Raw genomic sequence first — 21,355 nt, forward strand, 5'->3', positions numbered from 1 at the left:
AATTTACAAGGTGTAGGTCATAATCAAATAACTACTATGACTGGAAACAAAGTCGAACATAATTAACACAAAAACTCAGCATTTCTGTATCAGTTAACCATTACAGATTTTACCAATGGGCTTGCCTGTGGATCAAGTTGTAATATAAATGAAACTGCCTTTACAAAACCATACATTTCAGGAAGCAATATTAAAGTGTCTTATAGCCTTGGAATCCTAAAGAAAACATATATAATTTGAGAGTTTGAGAGATTTGCAAGTCTCAATACTAGATCAATACATTTTTAAGATCCAAGACTGTCCATACTTTGTTAATTTTTTATTGAAACTTTGCCGTGCTAAACCTCTGTTTTAGTAATTTAACGACATTCCATCTTCATACCCTACATTTTGTTAACGAGCAGGAGCTCCTCGTCCTGGCCCTCTTGCACGTCCTCTGAACCAATTATCCATTGCTCTGCCTCTACTTGTTCCCCTGTTCCTATTGAATGGGGAGCCAAACTGTGGTGTTTTCATAGAGGAGGCATCATGACTATTCATCACAGGATCTGAAACTGGTAATGGACCATCAGAAGGAGTGGGAAGTAAGGCACCTCTGTGTCTTTGAGGTTGCACAGCTTGTTGATTTTGTGGGCTGTCAATGTCATGGAATGAATGTTCTTCTCTCTTTGGACCGGGACCTAAAGGCCTATTAAATGGTGCTGGAGGTCCTTCATGAGGGCCATGGTTGCCTTGATGAGGACCTCTTCTCCCCCTGCTAGTTGTTTGACCTGGATGTCTTTGTTCCCTTTCCCTCCTATCTACATCTCTTCTATCATATTCTGGAAACTCTGAGTTTGAATCCCATCTACCAGGTCTAAAATCTGAATTATTGGGTGACACTCCCCTACATTCTGCGCTGCTAGGCCCTTGTCTCATTATTGGACCCCTTCTTACTCTCCTAAAGTTATGCTCAAATCCTTCAGGGTCTGCTCCTGCATCCATGTCTGTACTATGCCTTTCCGAGCAGGATTCCCCAAAATCTGAAACTCTCCTATCTGACTCGGGACCTTCATCATTGAAATTTCTGTAGGATGTTTCTGGGTATCTTAAATCTGGACCTCCTGGAGCCTCCATCTCAAATGGTCTCCTGTTTGGATGTTTGGCTCCCCTTTGAGGCCAGGGCGTCCCACGATCATGGCCTCTCATATCCCCCTCAAAGTCATGATGTCTCCTATCATCATCCATGTTTGCATGTCTTTGCTGAACCGAACCTCGTCCTCTACTTCGGACTCCACCCCAGCTTTGTCTTCTATTGCATGGACCCCCTCTCCTTCTGAAAAATGTCCCAGAATCTTCTCTATCAGGCTCAGTCCATTCATGTTCTTCTCTTTCTCTATTAGGGCCAGGACAATCCATGTCTGGGTTGTCATGAACAGGCTCTGGATGCCTAAAACCAGGCCCATCCCAGTCATCTCCAGAAACAGAAAACTGCACATTTTCTCCATCCTGTGTCCATTCACTATGATTATCATGGAAATTAAGGCCTTCACCCGGTTCATCAGGATGATCTCGGAAAGTCTCTAAATTTCTGTCGCTACTGTTATCCCAAATATCTCCAGAAGATTCACCTCCCTCCAGCTCTTCAAATCTTGGCCCTCTTCTGTCTAACCATTTCCCCTCAAAGGCACCACCCCTCCGACTTGGTGCAAAGCCACGGGCATTTGGTCCCGGTCTTCTGATGCTTCTTCTCATTACCCTTGAGGGTCTAAAATTTCGACCTCTCCTATCAGATTCTAAGACCTCAAAATCAGGAAATTCTTGAACAGGTTCAGCATCCCCCCAGTCATTTTGTCTGTCATATCCAAGATCCTCTGTATTTGCCCTTTCCTCCCTGGCACCTCGACCTCTACAATCACTTGATTCTCTCCAGTCAGGTCTTCGGCCATCCATGCTTGGACGTGGTCTTACAGGCATGGGTTCTCTAAAGCTTGGGCCCCCTGGATTTTGTTTGTCAGGGACTGGGCCCTCATAATCTGGTCTCCTACAAAATCTTGGTCCTATCCTTGGAGTCCCAGGACCTCCCACATTTCTGTTATGTTCCACTTCTTCAGGGTGCACCACGTTTCTATTAGGCTGCAGAACCTCCATATTTGAAATTGTTCTTCCTTGCTCTGGACACCTGAATTGTGAGTCTCTTGGAGGGCTTCTGTTTGCTTGTTTCACATTTGGAGCCACTCTTTCTGGCCACGGGTCTCTAATGTTTGGGCCTTCGGGACATTCAACTGGAGGACCTATTCTCCCAGTTCTTGGAACCCCTGGTCCTGTTCTATTTAATTCTGAACCCACCATATCTGAATTAGAACCTCTGAGATTTGGACTTCTCCCCCTGTGTTCTGAGCCTTCCAAATTTAGACATGCAACGTCTGTTACATTTCCCCTGAAGTGTGGTCCTCCCTGTACAGGCTTAGGACCTTCTAAACCCGGGAGAATTCTTGCTTGTCCTTGTTCTGTGCTATCAGGCCCAGCACGCCCCAAATATGTTCCTTTTCTTTCAGATCCTGGTCCCCAGTTTTCTGGTTCTTGTGATCCTCTCCTGTCAGAATTTTGGTTATCCATAGCAGGACTCCTCATTTCATTTACAGGCCTACTGAAATCTGGACCTCCAGTCATTCTCCTGTCGATTTTTGGGCCACCCAGGATGGCATTTGTATTATCAAACCCTTGCTCAATAAAATTTGGATGTTCAGATATTTTGTCTGGCCCAGGTCTTTGCGCAGTTAAGTATCTGCCTTTGGGACCTGGCCCTCGGAAAACTGGACCTCTACCTCCTCTACCTGGGGGACCAGTATTTTCAATAGGAAGACTTCCTTTATTGTAACCTCTAAATTCTCGATTTTCGGACCTGTGTTGCTCCATTGACAAGCCTCTTGTTTCAGGCCCTCCTCTGAAATTTGGACCTCCTCTTCCTCTCCATTCATTCCCAGGACCCTCCTTATTTGGACCCCTTTGATCAATCCCTGGACCAGGGGCATCTGGTCCTCTCCTTTCAGGCCAGTTTCTTTGTTCAAGTCTTTGTCCCACGAGATCTGGACGCCCTGGTCCTCTACTGTCATGCAAAGGGTTCTCATTCTTAGGACCTATCCATTCGGGTTCCTGTATCTTAAAATCTGGACCCACTGGTTCTCTCCTGCCATGCATTGAGGCTTCAATGTCAGGGCCTTTATTTTCTGACCATTTCCCCATCATATCTGAACACACAGGTTGACTAGTGTCATTCCTTGTGAAGTGCAACTCAGGATTTCTTATTTCAGTTCTAGGTCCTACAAAATCTGTCCCTCTTGGTCCCCTAAAATCATGCATGAAAGTTTGTCGGTCTGGACTTTGTTCTTTATTTCTTTGTCCATACTGAAAGTTTTGAATGCCTATTTTGCAAGGTCCCTGACTCTCCAAATTTTTCACTCTTTCACCAAACTGATGGGTACTCCAATCATTTTGTGTAAATGTTCCTGTTCTGACCAGATGTGTTAACTCCCTATTTAATCCTTTTTGAGCTTCTCCACTGTCTGACTGTGGGGGATTTGAACATAAAGGTCTTTCAGGTGGACAAAGGCCCTTATTTTGATTTATCTGAAATGACCCTGGACCTCTCCAGTCTGGATTTGAAACATCTGGCTTGTCTCCACATTCTAGACCATCACTGCAGTCTGGATCTCCTTTAATGGGTTGAGATTCCCTTTTCCCAAGTCCTCTTTCACCAACGGAAATACTTTCAGCATGTTTTGAATGTGTCTGATCTCCTCTGAATCCAAAAAAAGTTGGGTTGTGACCTGTTTTATTAACCATTCTAATATGAGAAGCCAAAGTCCCAGGATGTGAAATCCTTCCTTCAAACTGTGGACCCCCAAATGATGTGTCTATTTTCATAATGTCTGACTTGCTGTCTGACTTCTTTGGCTGTGATCTTAACTCATCTGTTTTCAAAAAAGGCAAAGGTTCTCTGTAATAGCCGACATTTTGGTCATTAATATTTGGGTTACGATGTTGAACAGCTGAGATACAATCTTTTGACACAGGCAGAGGTCTATCTGACAACTGGCTTCTAACAAATTGATTTTGGGTCTCAATTTGTGTTCTTAATACTGGAATTTCAGAATTTGATGCACTTTGCACAACATTTTGCATCACACCAGAGCATGGACGAGTTACGCGTTGGTTAATGACTTGGAAAGAAGAACTTTCTGTCCCTTGCATTTTATCTGTTATTTCTGAAACTCTTGGGATAATCTGTGAATCAGTTACATTGGGGTTATGATTTTTTATCAAATTTAACATTGAGCCCTGAAGGCATGTTGCTTGTTGCATTACACGTCTCTCTGAACCATCTGCAGGAGTGTTCTGAGTGCTTGGAGTAGGTCCCAAAGCATTTCTCATTATATGCTGCATGTCAAGCCCTTTTCTATCAGGCCCTGTAAACCCAATTTTCTTGTCCACTAGATCTGTTTGGGTCCTACTGTGTTCAGAATCTTTTATATTTGCTGTTGGATTTCCAGTACTTTGAAAACTTGGACCAGGTAGAACACTGTGTAAAATAGCATCCCTTTCTGGTCCTGAGTCCTGGATGTGTGGTCCTTTTTGAAGACTGGAGGTTGTTTGACGACTAACTGCCACAGAGTCATTTTCATCCTTAAGAAATGGTGCTGAAGCACTGTTTTGTTCCTCAGAATCTGCAGTTCTAGCACAGTCACCTTCAGTGCTGAAAGGTTTTGAAAACTGTGGTTCTGGATCTGGACTTTCAGGAGAATCTCGAAGAGGTGGATCAATTTCTCTCAGAGGAATTTTGCTTTCAATTTTGTCTTGAAACCATGTTTCCTGCAGAGACGGTTTGTTTTCTTGACTAGGAGAACTGTTAATTTGATTATCGCATTGACTGATTGACGGTTCTAAAATCTCAGTCTTCACATTTTGAATAAGTGCAACCGAGTGTTTAACAGGGTTCTCAACAAGATTACACTCAAGCTTAAGTTCACATGGCTCATTTTTAATTCCAACAACTGATGGTGTTGATTCTATTGATGTCTTTACGGTCTCAGAAAGATTGCATGGACCACTTCTGTGCTTTGTTTTATCAATGACTTGTAAAGGAGCTCCCCTGTGGCGTTTTGGTGAAAGAGAGGCAGACTGTTTTCTTCTTGGTGAAGATGAGGACCTTCTCAGCCCGTGAGAATGTCTGCCAGCAGCATGGTCTTTTCGATGGTGTCCTGGATAATCAGATGGATCTCTGGTTCTGTGCCTTGACCTCTCTCTTTCACTTCGGTGTCGATCCTTGTCTCTATGTCTCCTAGAATGTGACCGAGAACGCCTCCGTGACTTTCTTGAAGGGCTTCTGCGGTCCCTTTCTCGACGACTCCGTTTTTTAGGTGACAACCTTCGCCTTCTGCTGTGGTGTGAATTTGGAGAATCGCCTTTATTCCCAACACTATCCCCAGTCCTTGGTGAACCATCATTAGTCTTTGTACTCCCTCCCTTAAATACATCATCTTGGATTTCATCAAAAAGTGACTCATCTTCAGGGTCATAAGCTACATCAGAGTCTTCAATCTCTCCAGCAGATGAATATTTCTCACATTCCTTTGCATTTTCTTTCATTCCCATTTGTTCTGTCAGTGTATTTGTAGTATCTTTTAAATTATCACTGACATTTGTATGTTCTAGCTTAACAGTTTCTGACTTTACAGCAGAATTATCCTCCATCACTGTATTGTTGTTGACATTGTCAGATTTATCTGCAGGCTTTGAACCTGTTGGTATTACAGCACTCTGCACAGCTGACAGCTGACCAAGTGGGAAAGATTTTGTGGGAGGAGACATCAATGTATCAGAAACAGAAAAGTGAGCCATAAACATACCCACAGCTTCTCTCTGTTTACGCAGCACCTCTTCCTGCTCTTTTAGCTGTCGCTTTTGCTCTTCAATTTGCTTATTTAGTTCCTCAAGCATCCGCTGCTGTTCACTCAGTGTTGCAGCTGAGACAACTACAGCGCCTGTATGAAAAGTCGACACTACAGAAGTTGGGTTAGATTTAAGTGTAGTTGGAGTGGAATCAGAAACTGGTGTTGGTAATGTTGGTGCCTCTGCATTTTGGGTTGGAATGGGGAGCTTTGTTACGAGAGCATCACTTTGAAATACTTCAAAGATAGTTTCATCTTCTGGATCATAGGCCACATCGTCTTCCACCAAGCCTGATAATGTAGAGTCATCAGTCTTGTTACTGTCTGTGATTTGTGGAGTAAAAATTTTGTATCCCTTTGCAGGATCATATTCCTCTTCAGGGTCATAGGGTCTGTCAAAGTCATCTTCCTTTTCTTCTTCTTGTTCTACCCGTTTGACTTTTGATTTCTGTCCATACTGCTGGACTATTGGATCAACCATAGGTCCAGACACTTTAGGGAACACTGGTTTCTTCTTGGAACTTTCTGTTGCTTTGGGGGAACTCCCGTCAGAGGAGGTTGTTGGGTCTGACTCCTTTCCCCCAAACAATGTCTTCAAAATAGTCTGTAATGGGTTATTATTGCTGGATGATGGTGGAACATTCTTGACTGAGTTGCTAACAGATGTGGACTCAGTGGCAGCAATGGATGAGACTGAAGGAGTTGCTTTAATGGAACTTAAAAGGGAAGGTATGGTAATTGAGCCAGAAGAGGAAGAATCCGATGGCGAACCAGGAGGGGAGGAAGTAGCAGGAGTCTCTGGATCATATGGTTTGAACATGTCCAACTTGTCAGAACCATAGAGAACTGGTGGTTTTGGAATCCACATAGGGTCTTTGGACATGTTAACTTTGGGTTTTTTCTCTTCAATTTCCTGAGGCAAGCTTCCTGGACGCTTTAACTTCTGGACAATTGCTAGACCCAAAAGAAGATTGGGTCTGTTCTTTTCAAGGCCTGAAAAAACAAACAAAATCAATTAAACAAAGTATTCCAAATTATTTTACTTAAATACAACTTAAAAGCTCTGAAATATTCCTGACTGACAATTAGAAACAAAAACATTGACCTTTCTAACAAGTTTCTGTATGTATATCAACACTTTAGCTGAATTTAGGCTACATAAAAAAAACAAGTACTTTTCTATGCAAATGTAAACTCAGAAGATGTACCTATGAATTGTTACATTTTCCCTTTATTGGTCCTAATGAGTGATTAGCAGGTCAGAAAAATCTGATTTTTTTGTACTTCTTTAAAACTAATAACTCTCACTATTTTTTGTGTTTAAAAGAATCAAATTCATCAGTAAAAATTAAAGAAGGTTAGGGAAAGTCATATTTCTTTCATCTTCTGTTGGATTCTAAACGCCTATCTCTATCAACAAAACTGTTGCACTTTTTTCTTATTTATACGTCATATAGAAAGAAAAATCAAATGTTATCAAAATAGAATCAGCAGCAAAAATCTGAATTGGTCAGAGACAGACTGATCAGTGCATTTTTGGTCAAAATAAAATTCAAATAAAAGGACTTTTAAAGATAGGGTGAAGTTAAACGTCACTTGACATGACGTTAGCATGATAAAACATAAAAGTTAAATATTTTCATACCTGGACCTTCAAAAGGTTGTAGTATGGATGGGATCGACTCATTTGCGCCAAGAGGGACAAGATATACATCTTTGATGGAACGGCTTATGTTGGCAACGACACCAAAACGGCCTCTGCTGCTGAAGTAGGAAAACAGCGACACGTAGGCTACCTCTTCCTCCTCTGTTGCAGGGTGAAACCGGATCACACACAACTCCTAAACAAAACAGAAGAATGAGTAAAAATAACGGATACACCCTCAACACTATCTTGCAAGGTGAAAGCATAAACATAAAAAACATCTTGCTTGCCTTTGTAACCGAGGTCTTCAGTTTTACAACATAATCCCACACAGTCTCAGGTAAGATTCTCCCCCCGATTTGTATGGTATCAGGCAAATCCTGCACAACACACAAAAAAAGTAGTTTTATAATGATTTCCTCTATGAGAGAGGCAGATGTGCTCAGCTAGCATTAAGCATCATTGTGCATTACTATACCGCTTTAATATTTTCAGCCGGTCCTGAAACCAGATATCCCTTCGTCACAAACTTGGCCACCGTGAGCATGTTTACAAAGCCTTTCCACAGAATGCCCTGCTTAGCTAGGAACGGTGTAGTATCACCATCTGCTGGGGTCTTAGCGACTGTGGCTCTGAAACACAAGCAATGGCAGAATACAATTTACATCCCCGTATTTCTTCCCAAAAAGACTAAAACAAGATTTAGAATTTAAACTCTTTAAGTACCTGGAGGATGCACCACTAAGTCTTGGGTCAGAAGAGGAGGATGGCTTCATTAAGATTGATTTGGGTAATGCTTTTGGTGGTGGTACTGAGGGTGGTGGTGCTGAGCTTGGTGCCAGGCTACCTTTTATAGCAGCGTATGGAGCTGCTTGTTTGGAAACAATGTTACTAAGGCCAGAGTTGCCACCTGAGGAAGTAGCAAACCTGTTTGCTGCAGTTCGGGGGTCACGTCTTGTAATGGTTACAGTGGAGACAGTGGGAATCACAACTGGTGTATATGATCTCTTTAGTGCAGGCACTGTGGATCCCTCTGGAGTTGGAGAAGCAGGAGACTCCATGATGGGGGAAGCCGGAGACTCTAATGCTGGGGAGGCAGGAGAATCTATCGTTGAGGAAGCAGGAGATTCAACAATTGTCAATTTTGGAGAATCAATGTCAATTTGGGACGATGGTTCCATCAGTGAAGATGTAGGAGACTCCATTTCAGGTGTGTCAGGTGGTGCCAACAGAGGAGACTCATCTCCCCTAGGCTTCTTCCAAGATATCTTATCAGTCTTGTCTCTTAATGTAGAGACCTTTGCCTTTTTCTTAGCAGGTTCTTCACCTTCAATAGCTTGCATCTGGCCTTTGAGAATGAATACAACATTATTTTAACCAATACATTTTATGATAACTTTACATGCTCATCAATGATACATTATAAGTATTATTTAGATTACATAGATAATATTTTCAAGTATTCAAAAAGTTATTTTAAATGCACATAAACAAGTTTAGATAGTTTGTATACCAATCTCATTATCAAATATCATTTCTGACTTTCTTCTCCCTCTCTGTGTAAAATACTAAGCAGTGCAAAAATACAAAGCAGTTTCTATTGCTACAACACAGCATTAAAGTCAAAGAGCAAAGCAAACCTGAAGCTCATCAATTTTTACTGTATAATAGTAGTTGAATCAGTTGATAAAGTTGTTTTTTGTATTTACCTGTGCATATTTTGCATTTCAAGTCAAAGAGGTGAGCCTTGTGTTCTGATGTTGTATCCTTAAGCATGCATGAAAGTATATCTGGCATCTTTTTGTTCTTGCTTGGTTGCATAACTCTAGATTTGGAAACTTGAGGAGGAAGAACTTTCTTCTGTTCCTAAGAATCAAATGTAAAATATAAATACAAAATAAGTATAATAAACATTAAAAAGTTTCACCAGTAGTGACAATAGTACAGACCGTGCTCTCAGGCTTTCTTTCAGGTCTAGGAGGATTCAAACTGGGCAGATCGATCTTCACTGCTTCAGGCTTCGGGATATTTGTCCCCTTAGCAACTTCAACTTTAACCTTTACAATCAAAAACAGTCAAATCACTCAATTTTTTTTATTTGTTTTATATAATTCATTAAAATCTCTTTTTGTTTTCAGATATTCTTTACCTGAGTTGTTTCCTTAGTAGTTGGCTCAGGGGCTTTAGTAGCCTGCATGTCCTTTTGGGTCATTCTGACCAGTCTGAAAGGGCTTATTTCTCCATTTACAACCCGATACAACAAGCCCTAGAAAACAGTTAAAAAAAAGGCAACATTTGATTTCACAGTGGGAAAAAAGATCCCATTTGCAATATGAAGAATCAGATTTGAACATCGAGAGGTTAGAAAAATAATAATACAAAAAAAAAAGTTCACTAAGATGTCAACCAACCTTATTTTTTGGATCTTTTAGGTTGAACATTATAGTTCTATACTTGTTCATGTATTTGCTGTCTGTATTGCGGAATATGTCAAACATTTCCTTCTCAATGCCAGCAACAAGTTTTACAACTTCGCTCTCAGGCATCTCCAGATCTTCACAGTCACTTACCCTAAAGAAAGAAAAAATATATCTCCAGTCATTTTACACACCAACATGAAAATGTTATTCTTGAGATCCAGACAAAAAGGATGAATTTTCTTGGTCCCCAATACAAGTCATGTCAAAAACACATTATGCATCATTTCTTGATGTATAACGGAATATTAGAGCCAAGCTAAGAGAATTTTTTTTTTCAAGAATAAAGTCATAATAGTTGCAGAAAAAGATGCAATATCTACAGAAGAAAGTCATAAAATTATGAGGGGAAAATATTATTTTAATGAGAAAAAAGCTTGGATAGTCATGAAGATCTGACGTGATCAGAAACCAAAACCGTGGGGTTCTTTCTTCAAAACAATCATTTGCACAATTGTTTTAAAGTTCTGCTACTGATAATAATTTGATGCTGATGTGTAAAATTAAGTATTTTCTTATTTGTAAAACCGATACCAAAGTACAACTTCACAAGATGCTCAACATTAATTATTATATTATGACTTTATTCTGTGATTTTTTTTCTTATCTGGGCCATGGTACTGAAGAGGTTCAAAAGGACATAATGAAAATGGCCTTTCTTTCTAATAATCCAGCTAAATTGGGTAAACTTGATATAATCAAAAGTTTCTTATACATGTTGGTAAAAAAAACAAAACAAAAACGCTAAAAGACAGAAGCACTGTGTAAAAAACTGACAAATAATATTTTAGAGGTTGTACATCCACCAATAGTGTGAATAACTACAGGTGTATCAAGAAATCAAACCATTATTTATTAATGGTTTTGAAAAAGTTAATCCCTTTAAGTTAATGACACAGAGTAACACATTTAAAATGTTTTCGTACTAGTCTCAATTATTGCTAATGAAAACCCCAGTCCAATACCTACAACCAATAAATTAAAAAAAAACTTTATCCCGTTATATTATTGGAAAATTGGGTGGAAGGAAAAAGTGTAGTAATAAAAAGACTGCACAGCTTTGAGAGAATGTGGAAGCAACGCCAATTAAGAAGCAATGGGGCAGATTCACAAGGCTTGGATCGGTGAGTTTCATCACTGAAATAAATGTAGTTTTGCATGATTTTCTAATTTCGTCTTTTAAAGCATTACTGAGGAATTTTGGCTCCATCTTCTTTACAACAGCGAACCTTGTTTAATTAAAGTTGTATTCACCCAATTTCATCAGAAAAACAATTAAAATGAAATTAGTTAATTATATGCTTCAGAGGCTTTAATGTGAGTCTCTAAAGTGGTTCTCACCTCTTAAACAAGATGGCGGTAAGGGAGCGCTGGATGCTCTGTCGGACCTGGTTATTGGGCTGAGAGGGTCTGGAGGACGGAGCGCTGGGTGCTGGAGGCACCAGCAGATTTCGAGTTTCGCTCAGCAGAGCGGGGACTGCAGACGCTTTCTGGGCCGGCTGGCTGCATGAAGACTGAGGTACAGGCTGTTTCTTTGGTATAACATACGTCGTCTTTTTGACGATCAGGGCGCCCATCTCTAGATGTTGAACAGTTGAAATGGGCGGAGCTTGTGTGGCAGCAGGTTGATCAGATTTCTCAGATGTTGGTGATGGTGAGACACCTTCTGCAGCTTTTTGCTGATCGGACACATCAGTACTTTCAGGTTCCTTTTCCTGAGACGGATTCTGTAATGGGGGTTCCTCGGCAACAGGCTGGGGGAGTAGAGGAGCGTCTGCTGTGGGCCCCTCTTGACATTGTTTCAATGATATGGCCTCAGTGTTGGGCTCAGGCTTGTCACTGGTCTCATCAGCTGCTAAAAATGAGGACAAAAGAAAAAAAATGTGGCGTTTTATAAATAAGAGAAAAACGCGCACAAATTGGTCACTGATTACTACTTATTTATCTCTCTAGTTTTCTCTAGTATATTTATTCTGTATACATGAATATTTGATTAAGATGCACATGAAGTGAACATAATTTTGTTTTCTAATTCCAGCGTTTCACACTTATGAATGAACCAGAATATGAATTATGGTCAGGAGAAGGGATCAGGTCTCCAAGATGTTGGTAAAAAAAACTGTTCTTATCTAAAAGACAATCTTTTTTACTTGCATTTGTGCATACAACTTTCATTTTTTTTATTTCTGGACTGGTGTGTACAAGAAAATCATGTCTAGTTTCAGTGCAGTAACTCTTAGAGGTAATTTCTGCTGTTATGTAACCAAGAAAAAAAATATCATACTGAACTTATATAACTAAATAAGTTATATCATTGAATTAACTTATCAGTCTACATGATTTATGTTAAGATCTTCAGCTAGGTAGCATTTCACTTTCTATGAAAGTAAAAGCTGTGAAATAAAAGAAAAAGAAATAAAATAATTTAAAATTCTTAAAAAAAAAAATACAATAATGTGAAGACACAAAGACTAGATCCAGAAGTTTCTAATCATGTGAACTTTACAGATAAAACATTTTTGCTAGAGTGGGAGGAAAGAATAAATTCATATTCGCTGCTGAATAAATAATAAGAAAAACCTTATGAATTAGCAGCAAAAAACAATGGATATATTGCTTGAGATTTTTTCCGTACTGTGACATTTTTTCCCTTGAATAAATTCTACACATTTTTCAGTTCATCTTTTTGTCATTTTGCTTATATTTCAAAGCTGTCTTTGAAAAAGTGTACTTTTCCATTCATGCTAAACAGTTTAACAATGTTTTAACTTCAGTTTTTTTATTTTCAATGTTTTCTAATTACTTTTCACTTTCAGCACTTGCAATAAAATTTGCAACTAAATTAGCTCTTTGAACAGAAAACAGCCTTATGAAACAATAAATTTGTAAAACTGATTTTAAAAACTGTACTACTTGACATAGGGTTTTTGTCTTTTGCACATATCCACAATTTTAAGCGGGTACTTAGTATTTGCAAACTTCTACATTTTTCATTCATTTCTGTTAATGAATGTAGACATCATGAAATCATTGGTATCTGTTTTGTGTGGTAAATTCACACCTTAATGGCACCTAAATGTAATTTGTGTAGTGCAGAGACACACTGAGATAATGTTTAATGTATTTGAGAGATGAAGCATCTTTCTGAGAATATTTATATCAACAGTGTCTGTGTAGCTAACTGATTTCTTCTGTCCAACTAAAATGTAACAAAGGAAAGCACTTCTTAATTATTTGGTGTCATTGGTCAGTAAATTCAACAGGATTATTTGTAGATATAACACACTAGAACGTGGCACAAAGACTTTGCACAAAAAAAATTTGTTTGCTGATTGATGTTTTTTTATGTATGTTCTTGAGCTATAAAAACAAATATCATGATGTATGTTGATGTGTTTACACACTGAAAAAAGTGACTTCTCAATTTTTGTGCATTTAATGAACAAAGATAATCCCATTATCATTGGCTATTTGATTTTCGCATCGTTAAGACAAACTACTGCAGATCCTACCTCTCAAAACAAAGAGTATATAATAATATTAATATTATTAGCTCTCTAAAAAGCAGATGTTTCATTGGATTAAACGAATGTCCAAAAAATGTTGCCACTTCTCAATTCAGAGATCAATACCCTGTTGCTTAGAAAAAGCATTCTGAATCTCTGTTGTGGCCAGTTTGATATTTAAACAGTTCTCCTCTGCTGAATTGGAACAAATCATCTAAGTATTACACAAACCAATTCTCCCTCTTCACAGCAGGTGGGTTATAGTTTAGAGACATCAACGTGCAAAGATCTCCATACCCTTTGAAATTTTCCACATTGCCTATAGGTAAAGCCACAGGTTTTAATACCTTTTATTGGGATTTTCTTGAATAGACCAAAACAAAGCAGTGCGCAATTGCAAAATACAAGGAACTGGATTAATGGTTTTCTAAAAAAACTCTGGACTTTAACTAGACCATTCTAAACTATGAATATGTTTTGATCTAAACTGTCCCACTGTTACTCTGGCTGTATGTTTTAGGTTTATTGTCTTGCTGTAAGCAAATCTTGAGTCTCAACAGGTTTTCTTCCAGCACTGCCCTGCATTTAGCATTTCTTGGTACTTTCTCAAAAAGGCCAGGATTTGTTGGAAGTTCGCCTCCCAACAAATTCGGCCACACCCTGACAGCTTAGGTGGATGGCCAAGTCTTGCTAGATTTACAGTTATGATAAACGCTTTCCATCTTCTGATAGTATAGCATGTGGAGATGTTCAAAACCTGGGAAATTGTTTTATAACTTAAACTTGCTTTAAAGCACATCACAAATATACTGTATTTTCCGCACCATAAGGCGCACCGAAAAACCTTCAATTTTCTCAAAAGCCAAGAGTGCGCCTTATAATCTGGTGCGCCTTATATATGGACCAATATTGAGCCACAACAGGTCTCACAACTACGGTAAGCAGCCGCCGACTTCATTTTCCCCCGTAGAAGAAGAAGCGCGCGGTGAACGCTGGGTTTTGTGTAAAGACCCCAAAATGGCTCCTATTAAGAGACACGCTTATGACGCAGAGTTTAAGCTCAAGGCGATCAGTCACGCAGTAGAACACAGGAATAGAGCAGCAGCGAGAGAAGTTAACATGAACAAATCAATGGTGCGGAAGTGGATATACGGTACAGCCCAAAAGTTTGGACACACCTTTCTAATTCAAGGGTTTTCTTTATTTTCATGACTATTTATAAGGCAAGAAATCCCACTTATTAACCTGACAGGGCACACCTATGAAGTGAAAACCATTTCAGGTGACTACCTCTTGAAGCTCATCAAGAAAATGCAGAGTGTGTGCAAGGCAGTAATCACAGCAAAAGGTTGCTACTTTGAAGAAACTAGAATATAAGGGGTATTTTCAGTTGTTTTACACTTTTTTGTTTAGTGCATATTTCCACATGTGTTATTCATAGTTTTGATGCCTTCAGTGTGAATCTACAATGTCAATAGTCATGAAAATAAAGGAAACTCATTTAATTAAAAGGTGTGTCCAAACTTTTGGTCTGTACTGTATATTGTGATTGCACTAACGTTTGATTTACAGTAACAGTATCAGACTGTTTTTTTTTTGTTTTTTTCTTCGAAGAGTTTTTGCGGCGCTAGTGGCTTGTATTTTTTCGACAGTAGGCAGACAGGAAGGAGGGTGAGAAGAGAGGGGAAGACATGCGGCAAAGGTCGTTGGGACCGGGAGTCGAACCCGCGATGTCCGCATCGAGGACTAAGGCCTCCAAACGTGGGGCGTGCTAACCCCCTGCGCCACCACAGCACGCCCCCAGACTGTTTTTTATGTGTTTATTGAATCAAGGAAAAGTTCCCCTCCACTATATGTTACACCTTGCTGTTGTTAAAAGATAAACTGTGTCACGAAAATACCACGTCACTTACTTTACCTAGGGGAAAATAATAAAACAGCTGTTTTGGGAATGAACGGAGTTTTCAGAACGCTGGTTTGTAATCTATTAATAAAGTTTGACTGACCTATCTCACTATTTTGTTAACATTCCCTTTAGCGCAGTTCCATCTAATGGATGCATAACGTAACCCCAGCCTCTACTGTAGCGTTTATTCTATGCGCCTTATAATGCGGTGCGCCTTATATATGAAAAAAGTTTTAAAATAGGCCGTTCATTGAAGGTGCGCCTTATAATGTGGTGCGCCTTATAGTGCGGAAAATACGGTACTCCTGCTCTTTCTCTATTCCTTGTTTTTCATTCTGTTTTCTGACAAAAGGGCCATTTTCACCAAACCAGTTCCAGTTCTGTGTTTCCACTGAAAAAGTTAAACCTCTGGCCCCAACAATTTAAATGTTGACAAGATCCAGTTTGATGCTGGACCAGAGGAAACTATCACTTTCATCAGGACATAAAAGGCGAACAAATGGCAAACGGACAATCAAAAATGCCATGGTGGTTCAAAGCCACCATGTTTATGAGGTGGCTTTAGGGTGGTAGAAAAACAAACCGGTCCTTTGACCTGTTTTAAATTTGACTAATCATCTTTGATTGGTCAAATTTAAAACATAAATCCTTAACAGCACAGCACTTTACAATAATGAAATGTCAGTTTAGCAGAATATCACAAGCTAACTGTCTCTTATCTTGTGGAGTTTAGGGAAATGGGTCTTATAAGCTGCCCTTATTATCAACATTGGTAGTGTTGAGAAAACTTCCTATTAAGTTGTGTTTAACCATCTTTTCAGCATTTATGGAGCATGGTGTGTATGAAACGTCAGCTGCTTAAGATTGTGCATTATTCACAACCATCACTTTTTGTATAAAATGGTGTTGTTAACTTAAGGCAACAGTTTGTGAAACTGGGGTAAACAATATATGTATTTTTGAAATGTTTCCATCCACAGTGATCCACCGCACACACACAAAAAAAGACAACTAGGATCAAATATCAACTGGATGAGATGTTTATGACGTTGCTCTTGGGTGGTAGAGAATCAAGCCGGTTCTTTGATAGAATCAGACCTGGCTAACACCAGTTCCAGTGAAGGACTAGAACCTCTAACAAATTTTATCATTTTTTGTAAACTTAAGAACAAGTTACATGTACAGCATTTCTATAAAAAAAACATTTTAGCATTTTGGGCACCGATTACACCCCTAAGTCTTCCTGGTGATATCTCTGCAAGCTTGGAAAAGCAGCTTTCTAGCATTTCCCACTTGTTATCGGCATATCCTTCTTGACCTCTGTCAGGTAGTTTGGAAATGCAGGTGAAGAGATTTTTGGGTCTTTCCAAAGACTCAAATTGCTCCTGAAGCCACTCCCTTGTAATCTATGATATGTGCTTTGGGTCATTATCATGTTAGATAAGAAATTGTTGCAAAATTTTGTATAATATGCATTAACTGCATATATGCATGACATTCTTTCTCTTCTGTTGTCTTTACTGAACATCCCTTCCAAAAATAAATCAACAATGACTTTGGAAATGAGGTTATTTTCTTAAGAAAGTCGTCTTTATGCGTTTCTTTAGGATCATACAAATCAAATGTTCCACCATCAGTTCCTCAGGCTTATTCTTATTCAGGATTTATTACCAAATATCACAGTCCAGGAAAGCCACACATAAGCCAACCCTACCCTTATTTTCTCCTGTTTAGTTATTTATGTTGTGTATTTGCATACTTTTTGCTTTGTAATGTTTTCTGTCATGATGTCTTTATGTATTCTTGAACTAACTGTAATATTTGCGTTTACAACCTTCTAATTTTGTTTTGAATTGATCAAAATTGTCTTTTGCTATACACATATGTTTTACCTTAATGAAGGTAAAATGAAGGAGTGAAGGAATTTTTCTTTAAAATATTTCAACTCTTATCTTGTTAGATTCATACTTCCTGTCAATCACCCATGTAAATGGCTCATGAAAGTCTTCAGGCTCTCTTGTTCAGACTAAAAGCCAATACATACAACAGAGAAACGTTGTCTTTCTGTTCTTGCTTGTTCTTGATGCATATTCTGGGCAGGACATTTTTTTCTTGTGTGGTGTTTGGAGTTCTCCACTTTACCTCTTCAAAATTATGACTTGTCTTTGCTGACAAGAACTTTATTTATGTAGCCTTGAGCTGTTCTTTTGGAGAATGTTCAGGCCTTAATTTGCATAATCAGGTTTGTGCAGGTAGTTTCAGGAATATAAATTACAAGATTATTCAGTATTTTATTTTGCTACTTGACTTGATCCAAACAAAGATGCATCATTAATGGTAACAATGTCATTTAGTTTTTAAGTGTATGGCACAAAGTCAGAAAATTCAGCTGTTAAACCCTTATTTCCAATCGATATAATTATGGGTTTACGGTACAGTGGACTCATGGTTTATTATACACACGATTATAGCTAAAGAATATATACTCTTAAGAAAATCTTGACAGCAACTTAACATGCAACACTTAGTATGCATTCAATAAATCTTAGGAGATATTTGAGCAGAAGGTCTGGTGAAAGTTAATCCCCAAAAGGATTTAAAATTTTGCCCAAAAAGCTGTGGACAAAATTCTTATCTTATCTTAGGTGACTTTGGAATCACCTGTACACTTAGACATCTTTGGTGAGTCTCTGACTTTATCCAGGTTGTTGTTAGTTTTAAAGCTGTCCTAAATGTCAACAAGAATCCCTGTTATCTGTTGAAATCAAACAAATTAATCTAAACTAACTAAAGTGGTTTCCTGTTTGCCTCTGTGGTCAGAGTCTAATAAAATATTGTAGTTAGCATATGTTAACCCTGCTGTGTTTTGTTTATTTGCTTCTGAGCAGATCAGAAGGTATGTTTACGAAACTTTTGCAGCATGTTAACTGTGTGAAAACATTGTTTAAATCTTTGCAAAATATGTCCCGACAACTCCAGTCTTTGATTTAAAAAGTCCTTTTATCTTAAGGTATCTTGTCTAACTACCGGTAGTTAGAGCAGAAGAGTGGCTACCTTGCGTCTGCAGTGGGATAAAAAGAGGCAATTTATACCAAAACATTTTCAGAATGTGTTTTGAGCAACAGAGTAGTTTAGGGCCAGTTATTCGTGTTTCAAACAATGTCAGAAATGATCGAGGTTACCAGGTTGTAGTCAGACCAATTCTTTACTTATCCAAAACAAAAACCAAGTTCATTATAAGCCAGGGTTCAAGCAGGCCAATGAAACAGTCTTCAGTGTCATGTTTTTTTAAAAATTCCCAAGCCTGCATAGCCTGACCTGTTTAACCTATGAATGAACCTATGCATGAACGTCTGCCTCAATTTTCTGGTATCTGGTGTTTTAATTTTGCATCTACAAAACTGTAGTCACCTTTTTAAATAATAGGTGATATAAACATCTTGGAGATCCTCTATGTAGTCATCTATAGTCACTAGTTTGCATTTTAAAAAAGCACAAAAACTGCTACCATTTATCTAAACCATAATATTCCACAAAATATCAGACTATTTTTGATGATGCTTAAGCAAATTACTGTAAAAATACTTGGTAACAATAAAGTAATAAAAATTAAATATGGTTCTAAAGTAGCTCTATCGGGTGAAAATCATTCAGTTTGCAGGTTTGAAAGCCACCAAGAAAAAAATATGAAACGCACGAGTTTGTTGTAGTTTTCCTTAAAAAGAAAAAGAAAGATGAATGTCAATGAATTTATAATTTCAACAACTTCTAATATACTTCAAAGGTATATGAATGGTGCTTATGTGAATTTGATGAGGTAAATTTTCATTTATACAATTAACATTTTGGCAAAAATTGTATTGAATATTTAGCTATGTGCTATGTGTTTGAATGTATAGACAGGTTGAACCTATGCTGCAAAGTTGCACGTCGTGCAAAACAGTAGTTATATGTGTGGCAGCTCATGGAACAGCCTGAGTAAAAAAGAAAGTTCATTTGTGAATAGATGACATTGCTGCTGAAAATGTGTGCATACGTTTGTTACAAAGTATCTTATATAAGATTTATAAGATACTAAATCTTATAATTATTAAAACAGCACACCCAATAATCAAGATCCAAGCCTTTAAGTGCTTAGTTATTCTGTTTAAGTATAATTTTTACTCCCAGACCTAGAACTATTACCTACCAGTTGGCTAATTACAATCTTACAAAATGTTAAAATCATTTCATTTGAATATTAGCTTGTTCTAATTCATATTTTCTCACCTTCCAAACATGGAAAACACTCACACATAAATCCAGCTATTTTTAAGATAATTATTTTAAGTATGTAAAGTACTTTTTTAAACTCCTCATTACTATGAAATTATATTTTTATAATACATTTCTCCACAGAGGTTCCCAGAATTCTTTTAATCTTCTCTCGCGCAGACATTATAAATTTTGAAATACTACAAATATTAAATTTGGTCTACTCTATGGATGTTTTTCTTTTGGCCAGTAGAGGGTGCTTGTGTGTTACCATCAGCTGATCTAGACATCTGCTGTGGAGTGATTAAATTATCAAACAATTACTTGGAATATTGATTTCAAGATATGTACGCCATGAAAGCATGTAAAAGTAGAACACTTTACAATCCAACCAATCTAAACAATCTAAATCTAACATATTCTAGAAATGTGCTCTGTAAAATAAACAAAATGCTGTCAACACTGACCCTCATCAACAAAAGCCATACTTTTCCCATTACAACTGCTTGGGACTAATTTTCTCAAATTACACATAGGAAAAGCAAAACAAAGTGTCAGCTTATACTTCAGGAAGTACAATGAAAGAAAAACTCATTCAAGTGCCCTTTCTGTACAGAAAATCTACAAGCTACTCTAGTTAATTTCACAGCACATAATGGAGACTGGATATGTAGGCATGTGTACAACTGAACTACATCACCCTCAAACCTTTTTACAGCTTGTGATAAGATAACTCAAGATGATGTGAATTAAAAAGAAAACTAACTGCACTTATTGTTTAGACTGAAGTACATGGACCTAAACTTGACAAGAGAGGTAAGGTAATGATTTACCCAAACAATCATTAAAATCACAAACCGATCATTTGTTCTTGCTCTTTTATAACTGACCTATAATTATGGTCTATAGCAATTTTTAATATTTAACATTTTCTGGCACAGACAATGCATCCTGTCCCTGTCAGTGATTTAATACAAGTTACAAGTATACAAAAACTTTTCTTTCAGGGTTTACGTTGCGTTTTGCTCGGCAGAACGTGGTTTAGCACAGTCAGGAGAGGGAGCAAAGCCAACTAAGACTTAAACTCAATGGAAAAATTAACAAAACAGAAACACGTCTGTTTATAAAGCCACAGTGACTATATAGATGAAAATGAATCGTCTTTTAAAACTTTTACATGCTAAGCTTTGTCGCAGTGGTATAACCAGAGAGTAGGCTACAAATATAACTTCTGACAAAGTATTACACACATGCTATCGCAAATAGCACGTGTGTAACAGTATAGTTCTTCCATATTACTTAATTTATCAGATTTATCATGTCTATGTAAAAAATGTGTAAATACAATAAAATAAATTGATACATCTTTCCTGTGATTAACAATTTGATATATGTTTAATTCTAAAACCTGTTGGTGTTTTAATAATATAAGCAGAAAAGCAGCAATTATTCTGTTTTAACACAATAATCATAACAGAATGCTTATGTAATATATATCCATTATTTTTATATACTCAGACTTTAGCAAAAACAAAACGAATAAGTTTTTAGGTTCTTAACAAAGGCAGTTTTACATTTTTGTTTTACTTTTAGTAGAACAGTGACAAGCTGCTATTAGTCAGCCAACCCTTTTAATC

The 21,355-nt window shown here is 37.9% G+C and overlaps 1 protein-coding gene across 2 annotated transcripts in view; it reads right to left on the reverse strand.

Moving 5' to 3' along the window:
• Positions 1–314: 314 nt before the first annotated feature.
• The window catches only part of LOC116723173 (uncharacterized), a 31,701-nt gene continuing 10,660 nt past the window's right edge, over positions 315–21,355 (reverse strand). Inside the window, exons 7-16 of one of the 2 annotated variants that reach the window (XM_032567985.1) lie at positions 11,394–11,904; positions 9,987–10,146; positions 9,725–9,841; positions 9,525–9,632; positions 9,285–9,441; positions 8,302–8,923; positions 8,054–8,207; positions 7,866–7,955; positions 7,576–7,771; positions 315–6,923 (exon numbers count right to left, since the gene is read on the reverse strand). In XM_032567985.1, the coding sequence (XP_032423876.1) occupies positions 394–6,923; positions 7,576–7,771; positions 7,866–7,955; positions 8,054–8,207; positions 8,302–8,923; positions 9,285–9,441; positions 9,525–9,632; positions 9,725–9,841; positions 9,987–10,146; positions 11,394–11,904 (8,645 nt within the window). In that variant the 3' untranslated portion in view covers positions 315–393. Of the gene's footprint in view, positions 6,924–7,575; positions 7,772–7,865; positions 7,956–8,053; positions 8,208–8,301; positions 8,924–9,284; positions 9,442–9,524; positions 9,633–9,724; positions 9,842–9,986; positions 10,147–11,393; positions 11,908–21,355 lie in introns of both variants that reach the window. The other variant, XM_032567908.1, reaches the window with a different exon arrangement.

Source organism: Xiphophorus hellerii, chromosome 1 (assembly GCF_003331165.1).
Source record: "Xiphophorus hellerii strain 12219 chromosome 1, Xiphophorus_hellerii-4.1, whole genome shotgun sequence".
NCBI lineage: Eukaryota > Metazoa > Chordata > Actinopteri > Cyprinodontiformes > Poeciliidae > Xiphophorus > Xiphophorus hellerii.